The following is a 15111-nucleotide window of genomic DNA, read 5'->3' as shown; positions in this document are numbered from 1 at the left end:
ACCAAGACACTGCTGGCACATCTGCTGCTGAGAATGTGACGGCTTGACTGGTTTTGAACTTCACAGATGTCCTCATCAGTCTACTGTCAAATATAAGCAGGCTGTAGTCTAGTGTGAGCATGCTAACCATTATTTAGATGTTATTTTCACCATCTGTGTGTTTAGTCTATAAAATGTCAGAAAACAGAGAAAAACAAATTCCCAGAGGACATGATGATGTCTTCTAATTGCTGGCTTTGTTTGTCCCAAGAGTTCAAAATGGATCGGTACGTAAAAACTATTTGTTTGTTCATAATAATAATTGATAAATTAATATCAATTACAACATGAATCACATAAATTCTTCCCCTTTCTGTAGACTAATCGATCAATTCGCTAATATGATACAAATTTTAGGGTTCTAATTAACCGGAAAAAAATCTGCTGTCATGCTGACAACTCTAGACTGAAAAATTAGGCAGAAAGAAATCCATCAAAAACACACACAAATTAAAATCATTTGCAATGACAAGACTGTTAACTTACATATACGTACAACCATTTTCCTCTTACGCTACATTAGCAGGAATAACGCTGTTACACTGTGAAGACACATCATTTGATCTCTATAATCACTAGTCATTAAGCAACTTCAGGGGAGAGAGACACTGCTGGAGCTGTATTCATGTTGTTATATAACTGGAAGAGTTATATCGGCTATTTCTACAGTGGTAGTGTGCGATATAAATCCTTCCTATCAGCCAGACAGAAGTGAGCTACTGCGAAATTCATTTAGTGTGATCTATTAACTCTGGGAGCAGCATTAACTTGTCTGCGGGGTTGATATGACGTGAGAGGATGGGCTGCTCTCCATACCTGACAACTTTGGAGTCTTTACAGATGATGTGCAGCTGGAACATCTCTCTGCTCTCCACGCTCTCTATCAGCCTGAGAGGCACCTGTAGGGGGAGACAGAGAGCATGTGTGATCAGCCTGAGGGCCCCACAGTCTGAGCAGACAGCACATGTGCAAAGAGGTTACCACCCTCTGGTCTAGTACAGACTGTATTCAGGCTAGACACAGACAGCAAAGCTCTAACTGCACTGTGGAGGAGAATGTGGCCTCTGCAGTGCTTTGTCTTTAGACCTCCGTTACGTTGCCAAACAGCTGTTGTTTGCTCTCTAGTGTTTTAAGCAATATTGTGAAGTGAGGTGATAATGAAGGTGTAGCCAAGATTTACAAAATATCACCCACGCAACTTCACTTTTGGACAAACCTTTAAGCAACAAGGTGCGGATGCGAACTCTGTAGGAACGAGAAAATATAACTATTTTGAGTCAGCCACCATGCCGCACAGAAAATAATGACAGCCCACAGTGGCCACTCTGTTGATTGTATATTGCAATTTGTCCTCATCGCGCTGTAATCGTGTAGAGTGAACAAGAGCTGAATGACTAAGCTGTCTAGACTGTGGCAGAGGGTGGTGTTTCATCATATGGTACTCACAGATATTTCATTGTCCACACCTGGGTAGGTCTAAAACACAGTGACACCATGGAGCACAGAGAGAGAGAGAAGGGAGGGAGGGAAGACACAAGACAGGAGGAAATGGAAAAATACTATTAAACCAAAAAAATCGGGAGACAAAGGGAAATGAAGAGTTAAGAGGAAAGAACAACATCCAAGAGGTTGAAAGATGAAGGATAACTGAGTGGAACACACTGTGTGCTACTTGCAGCACATGACCAGTCAAATGGAAATCATGGAGAGAAAGACAAACAAGGATGGGAGCAAAGGGCAAGAAAACAACTTAGAAGTAGGGCGGTGAGTTTTGACCAGGGGATGAGAAACTGTGGCTAGTTGGCTTTTTTACAGAGGTCATTCTGTGCTCTTGGGGTCAAGGCAGGTATCTGGCCAGTAAGAAACCAGTTACCCTGGAGATTTTTGAACTCTGCATAAATCAACTAGTAGGTCAAGGTAGACATGCATCCTGAACATCCTAGTGATGTGCCCTCGACTGCTTCTTGCTAAATCTCTTGGGAAGGAGGTGGAATTTTGCTGTCAGTGAATGCAAACAACTGTCCCGTGTTTGAACAAGGCCTGACGTCAGCAGGAGCGAGCTAGTGGGCATCAGTGCCAATGGGGGCCGGGCCGCATTAAACCTGTTCTGCTTAAAGATCAGAGGGCCCGCCACTCCTCTTACACACTCCAGGTACAAAGGCCTTCAGGCCCACTAGGCTGGGATAGGACTACAACCACTTTACAGGTCTACCAGCCTTGTTAGCACAATTATGTGTTTATAATATGTATGTGGGGGGAAAGGGGAAAAGTCTATGAGCATCCCAACTAAACATGACACAACCGTCTCCTGTAACGGTGTGTCAGGGCAGCAGTAGTTTCCCCCCCATGCCTTTTCAACTGAAGTGAAACTTTTGTGATTCTCCTGTACATTTATCACCTGTGATGTGCACTCACATTGATGACAGAGTCCTTGAACTTGATGTGGAGCCTGTAGTTGGAAATGGCGATAACGGCTTCATCAGCATGGCCGAGATATTCCACCCCTTCCCCCTGAAGAACTGGGAATGGCACCTGTGGGGACACACGGCAACATTGTTTAAGTCTGCGCTGCACAAACATTAAACTACCACCTGCTTATTACAAGCGTGTATTTTGTCTAGCGAGAGAATAATCATAACATCCAAGTTTCTATTTATAAAACTGCGCTCCGTGTTGTTCAAGCGGAAGACAAACATATAAAACTGTAGTTAACACGTCGGAGACTACAATCATGCCAAGGGATCTGTGAGCTTGTATTTAGCACGTTGATGTTACCATGTTGATGTTTACCTTGTTCCTCTCCGTCTAACGTGTTTACATGCTATTATTTTCCAATTAGTACCAAGCACAAACTACAGCTGACGCTTATGGGAATGTCATTACTTTGCATTTAGGGTGCACATTTAGACTTGATCATGGTGAAATGAGATGGTAAACAGCCAAAGAGATTAGAAACCATCCTGAGATAAATGTTTGCCCCAAATTTTATGACAATCCTTCCAATAGTCCTTTAAAATCACCGTGGCTCTCACAAGTCAGAATCAGCAAAGTGTATGTTTACCGACACATTGTGTAAACTCACTAGATGCTGTTGTCGATGTTGAGATATTTCAGTTGATACATAAAGCCAATGACTAAACAAAACAAAACAAAAACAATTTAAACCATTTTCTTAGTACTTTCTTAGTACTAATTTGAAACTTTGCTAAACTTATGACATTTTAGACATCCAACGCCAGGGTCTGTACAGGCAAAAGACAAAATTGAACAGACTGAAACTCAAGAATTTTCCCAACACCTCCACTGAAAATATATCCGTGAGTAAATGTAACAAACGGGCAAAGTTCATGCTCGCAAAGACTGTTAGAGCGCTAGACTGACATGACAGAAATGAGATCAGGGGGACATGAGAAAATGTGTGCATGTGTAGCTGTCCAATTAGCACATGATAGTTTTACAGAAGGACCTTTGTGAGCACAGAGGGCTTGCTGGCTTGAGTCTGAATGAGCAGACAGACAAAAGGCAGGCAGGGAGGGAGACTGTCTGCACCAGCACTGATGGTACAGTGAGGGACCCAAAACTGTCCATTAACATTCTTACATGTACAACTTTAGTGCAGACACAGCCAAGCCCGGGCTTTGGCTGCTACAAGACCCCTACATTAAGGTAATTGGTTCCCAACAGAGTTTAAAAGAAAGCAGGTTTCAATTCATTCTGAGGCAAGTCATTAGCTTTAAAAGTTGGCCGCAAGAAAAAGAGGCACACGGCTACGGCTGCCAACTTCTAAATTAAGCCATATAAGAAGTGAGGCGACCAAGCAATTTCAGAGTGATCAGCATCATACTGCCCACTCTGGTGGTCACAAACTTAAAATGATGAATTCAGTGAACAATAAGAGGAGGTTAAATCAGGAGAACTGAAGGTATGACATTATACAAAAGATGAAATCATTTCCACTGCACTACATCCTGTTGGGAGATACATAATTGCTCAAATATCACTTTCTGTCTTATCTGACAAGTTGGGGGACTGCGTTACGCACTCGCTTTGCTGACCTCTTCACACTTCACTTTCTCTTAGTCATCACTTCTGTGCGACTGCCTGCGTGTTGGTTTTGGCTGCATAAACACAATCAGGATCTTTGGGGAGCACGAGTTACGACTCAGCTCTCGTTGTTGAGCTACTGGTAGTGAGGACAACACTGTTGCTTAGAGACAGCATTACCTCATCCTGCTTTAGCATGCACTGCTGAGTCATGCTGAAGAGCACCCACTGCTGCATGTTAAGAGAGGACATGCAGCAGGCCAGAAGGGGGGAGGAGGGGGGATTATGAGGAGAGGTCAGAAAATCAGGCTCTCTTGAAAGAACAGTAGAGTAGAAGCCCTTGTCAGTGCACAGAGCAGATGAATGTCATTGTCACGTTGACATCTATTTACCCAGATTTCTTTTCAAGACGCACAAAAAAAACAAAACAAAACGAAAGCTGCTATGGCTTATGTTAAAGAGCTGCACTGCTGTTGCTCATGTCTAACTGAAAATGTGTGTGAGCCTGGACAGCAAGCATGATCAGTGAAAGAGTACAGCTTAACCTGGGAAATGGAACACGTGGTATCTGTACTCGGACACTGCTACAGCCAAATATAGACTGCGCGCATTCTGCTTTAGGACTTCAGAAAAGTGTAATATTGAAAACATGGCAGTAAAATGCATTTAAAACTCTGAAACCCCCCGATGTTAATGTGACAGGCCTACAAACAAAAGGACGAAGTCAGATATGGTCGGAGACAGACAAAACTGTAGATATAGTTTTATATAGCATAACAGAACTGGAAAAGAGAAACCCCCAGAAGATTTGTTTTTTTTCATTAGTCATGAGTCAGGAGATGTCCCCAATTTGCATTAAATATTGTCTAGCAGAAATTACTCAGATGAGAACGTGCAGCTACTGAGTGCGTGTTTGCTGCTGTGCTGTGGAAGAGACCAAACATGTCCTGCCGAGAGTGCCATAGTTAACATGCTGTACAGACTGGGAGCTGCATTTAACAAGCTGTGCTCCAAAAGTAGGTGCATGAGTCACTGGCAGGCAGCAAGTGCAGCAGAAGATACTGTGTCACGTTTCCCCTCTGAAGCCTTCAGCAGCTGAATTATGAGAGAGACAGAGAGAGAGAGAGAGAGAGAGTGAGCAGAGAGCCTCGTGAACACTGACTCGTGAGTCGTGACTTCCGGTTCAAGCAGCCCGTCTGCGAGGACGTGCCTGCATACAAATTGCACACGACTGCAGGCATGCACCACTGCTTGCACATACGCAAGTGGAAAGGCAGCAGGGTGTTAATTATGGTGGGAAATGCCTGTAACTCGCCTGCTACTATGCTAAGAGGCATCAGCTGTCAGTAAGCAATAATGGGAGTGCCTGCGCACAAAAAAAAGGACACAAAGGCAGGACACAATGCATGGCTGCATGTGTGAATGTGGGGGGGGGTGCATAAACACAGGAATGTTGCAAGGTGTCTAAAATGAGAACAATTACTAAGTACTGAGTACGGAGCTAGCTGTGTCCTCTAGCCCTTCAGTTTGAGATGTAGCTTCAGAATCATCAGACAGCATGCTACAGACCTCTTCACGTACTATATAGCTGAAAATAAAGAAAGCCAGTAGGACCTTTGAAGCACCTGTAAAATAGTAATGATAATCACTCTTGAATGGACTGGACCTCCCTCTGTAGTTTACTGCAACCAAAGTGGAAACTTTTATGCTTTATTAATAGCCACAAAAAAGCAACAACAGACAGTGAGCCCGAGGCTGGGTAAAGAGTTCCTCCCTCCACCTTTCTTTGCCCGTTTCTCCAGGCACATGATGCTCAGCTCCATTAACCACAGACAGGCAGGGAGCACAAACTCAGCACTCAGAGCTCGGTGCAAGTTGCCCATCACAGCTTTGCCACTGGCGTCTTTGCTGGGGAACAGACTTTCAAATGCACCTCACTTCATGGCCCTAAATGCTTTTTAGCTTTCCTGTTCTTTGTCTGCTGCAGTGACTTCAACTTAAGCAAACCGTTGGGTAACATTTGAGGTAATAGTATTCATAATCATGTTTAAAGGGACTATATGAAAGATATAACATATACATATATAATTACATTTTATTTCCCTAGTTTAAACAGTCACACTCTGGAAACTAGAGAACAGTAAAAAGCTGGTTTAAAGATTTACTTTTCGTTGTTGTAACATGCAGCGTTTCACTGAGCTCTGTTTGTGCAACAGTCATTCAGTGCCTATAAAAAGTATTCACCCCCTTGGATGTTTTGTACTTTTATTGACATTATAAATCAGTCATGGTCAATAAAAGTTGGCAACTTTGACAAAAAAAAAAAAAAAAAAAAAAAAAAAATCAGTAAATTACCTTAAATTAAATAAAAATATGTAAGGTCAAATCAGTGTTTGCATTAATATTCACCCCCTTTAATATGGCACATGTCTAAATCTGCCTAGAACAGGCCGCCCACACAAACTGAGTGACCGTGCAAGCAGGAGACTAGTTGGAGAAGCCACCAACACACCGATGACTACTCTTTAGGAAAATCATGGAGGACAATTTTATTCAGTGTACAAGACAACTACGACTCGAGAGAAGATTTGTTTTCCAGCAAGACAATGATCCGAAGCATACAGCAAATGCTACACAGAAATGGTTTACTGACAAGAAGGTGAATGTTCTGGAGTGGCCGAGTCAAAGTCCAGACCTCAATCCAACAGAGATTTTGTGAACTGACTTGAAAAGAGCTTGAGCAGTTTTGCAAAGAAGAATAGTGTAAAAATCCAGTGTCCAGATGTTCAAGCCTAATTGAGACCTATCCACACAGGCTCCGTGCTGTGACTGCAGCCAATGGTGCATCTACTAAATACTGACCTGAAGGGGGTGAATATTAATGCAAACACTGATTTCACCTTATATATTTTTATTTAATTGACATTACTTTGTAGGGACCCATTTTCACTTTGACAATTATGTATTTTTCTGAAATCTTTTTGTCAAAGTTGCCAACTTTTATTGACCATGACTGATGATTTATAATGTCAATAAAATGATGAAACATCCAAGAGGGTGAATACTTTTTATAGGCACTTTAGTAACAATATGTACAGATTCTTCTTGACTCCAAAACTTTCCTTCTGTTCAGGTCAAGGCACAAATATTCCCCTTATCGCATCTAAAGAGACCAACTCGGAATCAATTTTAGAATGAACTTTTAATGTTTAATAATGTTTTATTGATGTGTTTTTGTTGCTGTTGTATGCTGCTTTATCCAAGTGCAGTGATTTGTTACCCACCACTTTGCCTAATTAACTTCATTTTGTTCAACACTGACAAATGACATAACAATGACAATAAATGGCTTCTCTAAGGCTGTGTCATCTCTTGGCACCTGGGCTACAGTCTGCCTCTTACAGTAAAGAGAGGACACTGATGCCAAACTAGGAGCTGAAACAAGAATGGTGCCACACTCGGTTTTATCACCAGCTCCTGACTGAGTGTGCAGCAGTTGGGGCAGCTGTTTTCTAGGGCTGACAAAGAGCGTTCAACACACCTGAAGGCTTTCATCCTCCTTCACCAGCTCCTTCTGGGGGAACAGGTCCTTGGCCTTGATGTACTCCAGACTGGGAGGCCCCTCTTCACCCTGCCAGACACAATGCAAAGATGGTTAGATAAATGCTTCTGTCGTCATTTAGTGCAACGCTATTTAGGATAGAAAGCAACATAAAAAAGCAGAAACACACAACCTGCTAGCCTACAACAGCTTATTGACAGCCATGTTGGAAGAAAAAAGGTGGCTTCTGATGTGGGATCCAGGTCAGGTGGAATTTCACAATCCCCACCAGCTAACTTAGACATAGAAGATTAAATATTGACTACAAAAACTCTAAAATTTGTTTTAAATACGGGGCACATGACCTTGTAATAGGTCAGTGAGGCAAGCTATTTCAAAATGTATATGTTTCCAATTAATTATATTACTGATGAATGAAGAATGCCACTTTTACAGATTTATATTCTGTTTGCTTTGCCACTGTGCAGGGAGTCATGTGTGTAAATGACAGTAAGAGCAGGGCACAGGTTAACAAAACCCTGCAGACTTTGTCACTCGTTACAGTCATGAGCAAACAAAGATACTGCAGCTCTGTAACAGGTCAGACAGTCAGTTCTGTGAGTCATGCATTTACATTAACTTACCACAGAGTTGAAATCATTCTCTGTTTAGTGACATTTTGATACCTAATGACCAACTATTTCGACGACAAACTAATATAATGCAATATTGTGAGGATCCTGATGAATCATGTGCATGCTTATTATAAAGGTGTCCTTGCACCTTAGGGTGCCAGTGCCCTCTGGCAAACCTGTCATTGGATCATACTTGACTCACTGGAGAGAAAAGGGGGAAAGCAATCAGCTCGTGAAACTGAATGAAATGAATGAAACTGTGCCCTTCCTTCACTATTGGGAAAAATAGATATAAAAATATGACTGTTTTTGTGTGTGTCACTTAAGGCTGTGCACTGGCAAGCATCAGGTGATATACGTATGCATCACAATACAGGGGTTACGATTCAACATACTGTTATATATCGTGATCCTATTAGCACAATGATATATTGTGATTTGTTTTTTATAGTATAAAGAACAAACCACCATATGCAACAAATTGTAGAAAAATAAAAAACAATTCATTTAAAAATTGAAACATGATGTAAAAAACGTGACATTCAAATATTGTTAGTTTCTCACAACCGTTCTATCAGCAAGAAATGTTTTGTTTAATATCTTAAATTTTGCACATACATTTTTAGTTTATATGCATTCAAATGCACACTAATATTTATTCTTGTTTTGATCTTATTTTGAGTTGTGATTTATGCCCGTCTCTGATTGCCTGCTATAACATGTGCAGGCACGTCTTTAACTTATCCACATCCAGGTTATTTCTATCATTTCTCCAGAAACCGAGCTACCTCAGCATGTGAGGATAAACCCAGTTTGGTTTCTGGCTGCCTGAACCCCTTTACTATTCCAATGGTTCTCCACCTGAGTACGACCATATGTCAATGCTGTTCCTTAATGAAAACACAAATGGAGTCCTGAAGTGGAACCAGAGGGAGGCAGAACGCAGTCACATGTGGTTTACTTCAGTGGTCCACTCTACTGATGCAGGTTGGGCTCTCCTTTTTTCTCCAGGACAAAAACAGAGAAATGTCAAACATTATAGTAGGAAACCCCCTGATGTCTGACCATGCAGACCTCCCGCCATGTTTACAATCACTGCATCTGTCATCCAAAGGTCCAAGCCAGTGATTAAATCACACGATAAGCACACCACCCATTGGGCTGACTGGGGACAGATGGAAATACTGTCCCTACAGTAACAGCCCCTTCCCTTTGAGTCACCAGCTGACTTTGCAGGCATACAATTGCATAGAATGACTGCACAAGTTATGTCAACTACCAACTACAAATATGAAATTTAACCATTTCAAATAACATGCCATTCAAAGATAATAACAATAATTTAGTGTTTTGAATGAAAAAAAAAAAAAACTATTTTAATAAATGCCCCACCCCCTTTCAAGCTAAACTGGTTACTTTTGCTGTCTAAAATATTTTTGGGTGGGTTTCTGGGTTCTTTAAAACTATAAATTACATTTTATTGATGAAATGATTCATCATGAAAATAACAGATTAATCAATTGTGGAAACAAAATAAGACTTGAAGCCTAAATCTGAGTCAAGCACAGGACTGGACAGTATATCTCTAATTTCTGTAAGAAATTCTTACTCATTAGAGAGATCAACCCAAGTCACTACACAGTCTACAGTGTAGACACTTCGTCTATCACTTCACACCATCAACTGCAACAAATGGCAGTCCTGTTAGCAGCCATCGAGATACATGTCAAGGCTATGCCAAACTGTCTACACTAGTTTAAAAGATGCTCCAACGCTTAGTGCTGTCTGGTATTCCTGTGGGCTCCACTGCCTCCAAAGATTCCCCTTTATGTTCATGCTAGACCTGTGATTCCACTTAAGGTAAAGATGAGGTGGAAGGTGCTATGTAGCAATACACAACGTCACTGCGCTCCACTTAATATCACTGCAAAATACTGAATTTAAAAAACAGTGGTGCAATTCTGAGACTTCAACCAACAGAAAGTCAATGTCAATATCCCTTTGAAATACCACACCACTCGTCTCTGAACTTTGGCCTGAGTTAGCCTTCAGCAAGACTGATGGGACAGCTGGACATCATCAGTTTATTTATGTTCACCTGACAACAGGTGGATCATGACAGTGACCATCAGTCAGAGGCATCCTGCGGGAGTCTGGTCATTGTAGGTTGGGTCAGGTCATTGCTGGAACTCACATGCTCTTGCTGGGCATCAGCGTGCCAACCAGCTTTACCCCTTATGTAAAGTTTACTATTGTGAGGCAGACAGCAGTATCGCTATGTAATGCCCCATAAAAAAATTCAATGCCAGACAGTAGAGAGAAGCATGCATTCAATCTTCACACACACCCTATACTAATAATCCATCCACTTCTGGGTTCCTTGAAGTCTTGTGCTGCACTACCTGGAAGACACTTGGCACCATTTCATCATCTCTGTTACGGAGCAGTCCTGACGTTGCATTCCTACGAGAGAGGTGCTAGAACACAGTGTACTTTAAAGGCAAAAACAGCTGACTAAAGGTTGTATTGTTCCATAAATCCATGACAAAGGCTATGCACACACACAGTAGTGTATGTTGATGCAAAGATGCTAAACATAAAACATAGAAAACAATACTACACTCCAACTTCTTTACTTGACAAGTTTAGACACCAAAAGGACAGGAAATGTCAGGTGGAGTAAAACAGAGCGAGCTGCATTAGAGCAGAAACAGCGGTGCAGCTGTGTTTGTGGGAACACTTACAACCGAAAGATAGAGGGGAAAAAAGAGAAAATGCTCTCACTTCCATCCGTCTCACAGATGGAGCACGGCTTGTCCTGTGCACGACACACTTTTGCTTCGTCACTGCTGTGAGCGTGCGCACCCCCCCCAACCTTTGTCCAACTAGCAATCACAAAACTGGAGCTGACAGACATGCGGGCATGCACACATATGACTTTGCAATTATCAAATATAAATGTCAGAGTCGATAGCACATTTAATAGCTTGATAGCACGTATTGCTATAAAACTGATTATGTATTCAGTGGCAGCTGGTTAAACAACCCTATCCTGGGAGGTTAACCGTCTTTATGTGAAGGTAAAAAAATGCAGCTCATTTTTAATAAACCAATAACAGGTTTTAATAAATGGGAAATGCATGTGTGAACAACTACCTTCTAGAGATCTCTGCATGTGTGTCTGAATGGAAGATGAAGCAAACAGACAGAATGACAACACACACATAAAATAGGTAGAGGGATTGAAAAAGAGACCGGCACAGTGTCCGTGAATAAGTGTCTGGTTACCATGGATACACAACCACCTCTTTTAGAGACAGTCTTTCTTTCTAAAGCTTTTGGAAACAATTTTCTGTCCGTACTGACCAGATTATTTACTTAATCTGACTAGGGCTTGTCCTAGAGTTGTGCAGATTAGAGCAACATGATGCAGAGGTGACCTCCTAACTATGTGGGCAGCATGCACTTATGCCGGCTGCTTAGCGTCCAGTTATTTGCAGTGTGCACACATATTAAGTTTGTCTACATTTTAAAGAAATGACCCGAAAAGGGTTGTCATAGAGAAAGAAAATGACAAATGAGGAGGAAAACAGAAGAAGCAAGGACAGGATAAAATGAAACACAGCAACAAACAGAAGACAAAAATATTTTCTTCTGAGAGCAAGTAATGGGTCAAGATCAAAGATGGCACAGCATGACGAATCTCTATAAATGCACTTCTCTTTCTCTCTCTATGTTAATATTTTATAAACCACAGATTTGAAATCGTCAGTCCCATTTTAGGCCAGTGACTGGGCTGCAATCCAAAACCTGAGGAAACTAGGCAGGGACAGGGTTTGTTGTAAAAGTCAAAGTGACCAGACAGAAATGAGAGTACCAGTTGTCCCTTAAAATATTATTCTCTTCAGTGAATACAAAAAATACATACTGCTCTGTTTTTATTTTGCTGATTTAACACTCTTTTAGGACACTTTGGCCACGATAGCTTCTTTTGTGTACATCTTACAGGTGTTACTACATTACTGTCCCAGATCCAGACCCTTCAAAGAGGGTGCAGGAAAAGGTAAACCTCCTGAAGCACATCCCCGAAAAGCTCTTGCCTGCACTTACACTTTATCCATTTAGCTGGTGGGTATAATAGAATTTGAGTCATGGAAAAATCTTAATCAATTCAATTAGGCTTTTTATGGAACCATTCAGTGCAGACAACATCTCACAGAGTGAGATAAACATGATGTATTTAAACAGTAACAGAAGAAGTTTTGTTCTGCATCTGGATCACAACAACAGCAGCAATGATGAAAACTTGGCACAATGCTGGAGCCATCTTCCACATAAGATGACTGACAGAGCTGTGATCCACTTAAATAAGAGAGCATGCAGATACTAAATTATGCAGACTCTGATGCAGGAGAGGAAATGCTGACTCAGGCGCACTACAGACATATTTAAAATATCATAAATTGTGTAGCATCTGGCTTGTCAAATGGAAAGAGAAGAGGAGCTGCTCTCTGGTTCACCACATAATGATTTCTCTGGACAAAATGGTTATGAAATTAAAGGTCTACCAAGATGATCATCCATTGTTAGCATCACAAGAGAGGGACAGCTTAGTACATGTTGTCCTGACACAGCAGGGTTAACTCTCTGTTCTCAATCTATAGTACCTGTTGCAACTCCTAATGACTGTTCTGGAAATGTCAATGTTAGTGCGTTTTCTGGTCTACCACCTGAAAGACTGCCATCACACATTTATTCATGTTGCCCTGGAGAAAGATCCCATTTACTTTGGTAACCACCTGATTTTTTTGCCTTTTGCTGTCATGAGTTTAAAATTGATTAGAATTTTATATATTCTAACCTATTGTTTGGGCCAAAGTGTGAAAATACCTCTCAGCCTCATCTAATAACAACTATGGGAAACATGGTGAAAACTTAAATCCACATTTTTAAAGAATGTAAAGCATTTAGTAACTATTTAAGATTCAATTTCAACCTATTCAATTTTTAATTCAAAACAGACTGAAAGGTCAGAGGTTAACCTGTAGACCTTAGTTAATTTAGTCCCAAGGACATCAGCTGGTGTGGTTCTTAAACTGTCAACATTTTTACCCCATTCTGTCTCAAGATGCTCTGAACGTGCATCAGTGAGTGGAAAATGTGCTTGCTCTCAGGTGCTTTTTTTTTTTTTTTTAAAAACGTACTGTACTCCTGACAGCTTCCCTCTCTCCTCCCTGCCAATCAACTTAGCAGCAGCTTAAGGCCCCCCCCATTCAACAGAGGTGAGTTACAGCCGCAATAAAGGAGGACATGAATGAGAAGACGCAAAGGTAATTCAATTACTTTTATGTGGAGTCAGTGTTGGTTACTGAATAACTGCAGCGCTCACGTGTCGACCAACACATACCCACCCCCCACACACACACACACACACACACAACACACACACACACACACACACACACACACACACACACACACACACACACACACACACACACACACACACACACAATCAGATCAAGTACAGAGGGAAAGGCTTTAGTACACATCCATCATAAAGGTGACTCAATAAATAAGCATCAAAATAAAAGCCTGTAGACTTACAAAGCAGTTGAGCATGGAGCAGGACACCCTTCCTGCGAGGCTCATGTCGAGGAGAGGCAGGGCTGTGCCCGAAAGACAAGCAGCCTGAGGAGCAGCAGCACGACCAGAGCACGAGGACCCGGCATAACCATTCTGCTCGCAGCCGGAGCCTCTCCACCCCTCTTTCACTCTGAAACCCTCTGCCTGCCACCCCTTTCTCTCCCCCCTTCACCCTTTGTACGATCCCACTTCTCAAGTGGTGCTATGGGACAACACGCAAGTCCTGGGTCTCATTCGGAAACACTCCCCACCCACCCCCCACCGCTCCCAGAGAGAGAGAGAGAGAAAGAGAGCGCTGGTGCCTGACGACAGCCCCTGTTGCACTGCGAAGGGTAGTCCAGGACACAAACAGGAGCAGCAGTCCACTCAGGCAGCTGAGTTAGACCTGAGGGGAAAGCCAGAAGTGATGAAAAGATTGCAGATGTGTCTCCTCAACTATCGCAAGTGGATGGAGGAAACTGCGAGAAGAGAATGTAGGAGAGAAAGGAAGACAGAGGGAACTGCCTGATGCTAAGCTCCACCCTCAGCATGCGCATCTACCTCCCTCTCTCACATTCACACGCTCACATTTCTCCCCGTCTCCCTCTCATCCCCTTTCCTCCCCCTCTCCTCTCCCTCCTTGTTCACCCTTCACCGACATCTCCTCATAAATATGCCTCTCCCTCAGCAACGAGGCGGTAAAGCCTACATTATACCGCCAACAACCAGAAGATGCTCTGACTGCTATGCATGCACCATCTTGCATCAGTTGCAGTACACTGTGGCTCTTGCTAAAGCAACACCGTCTACTCATAGTTGTGTGTGTATAGTCAGTGCTTAACACAAAAAAAAAAAAAAAAAAAAAACGCAACCTGAAGCAAACCGATTCAAACAAAGACACACAGACAGACTGTTCTATCAGTGGATAGACAGTATCTCATGACAAAACCGTTGCACTGATCTAGTGGAGAAGGCAAATACGTGGCAGGGGACAGGGGAGGGAGGGTGGTGAGGAGAGTGAGTCTATGCGGATATCTCTGGTGACACAGCATTATACGGACTCAAATATTTCTCCCCGTCTCCGAGTGTCTTCTTGGCACTGTTCGACACAAGTGCAGTACATCTTTGTTGCGAACTGTGCTTTGCTGCAGCACCTTCCTGTGCTTCAAAACAGGGAAGGTCATTGGATGTATATGGTGTACACAGTCTGCCCTATACTACTGGGGG

At 42.2% G+C, this 15111-nt stretch overlaps 1 protein-coding gene across 3 annotated transcripts in view; it reads right to left on the bottom strand.

Annotated features, from left to right (window-relative positions):
• Positions 1-15111, bottom strand: part of mtmr4 (myotubularin related protein 4) — a 34445-nt gene that overhangs the window by 10156 nt on the left and 9178 nt on the right. For 2 of the 3 annotated variants that reach the window (XM_026370982.1, XM_026370983.1), the window contains exons 3-6: positions 7625-7714; positions 2455-2571; positions 1486-1515; positions 856-938 (exon numbers count right to left, since the gene is read on the bottom strand). In XM_026370982.1, coding sequence (XP_026226767.1) covers positions 856-938; positions 1486-1515; positions 2455-2571; positions 7625-7714 — 320 coding nt within the window. The remainder of the gene's footprint in view (positions 1-855; positions 939-1485; positions 1516-2454; positions 2572-7624; positions 7715-15111) is intronic. The other variant, XM_026370984.1, reaches the window with a different exon arrangement.

The sequence above is a fragment of the Anabas testudineus genome, chromosome 14 (genome assembly GCF_900324465.2).
Source record: "Anabas testudineus chromosome 14, fAnaTes1.2, whole genome shotgun sequence".
NCBI lineage: Eukaryota > Metazoa > Chordata > Actinopteri > Anabantiformes > Anabantidae > Anabas > Anabas testudineus.
Note: the sequence above shows the minus strand (reverse complement) of the source record. Positions and strands in the feature narration are given on the sequence as shown.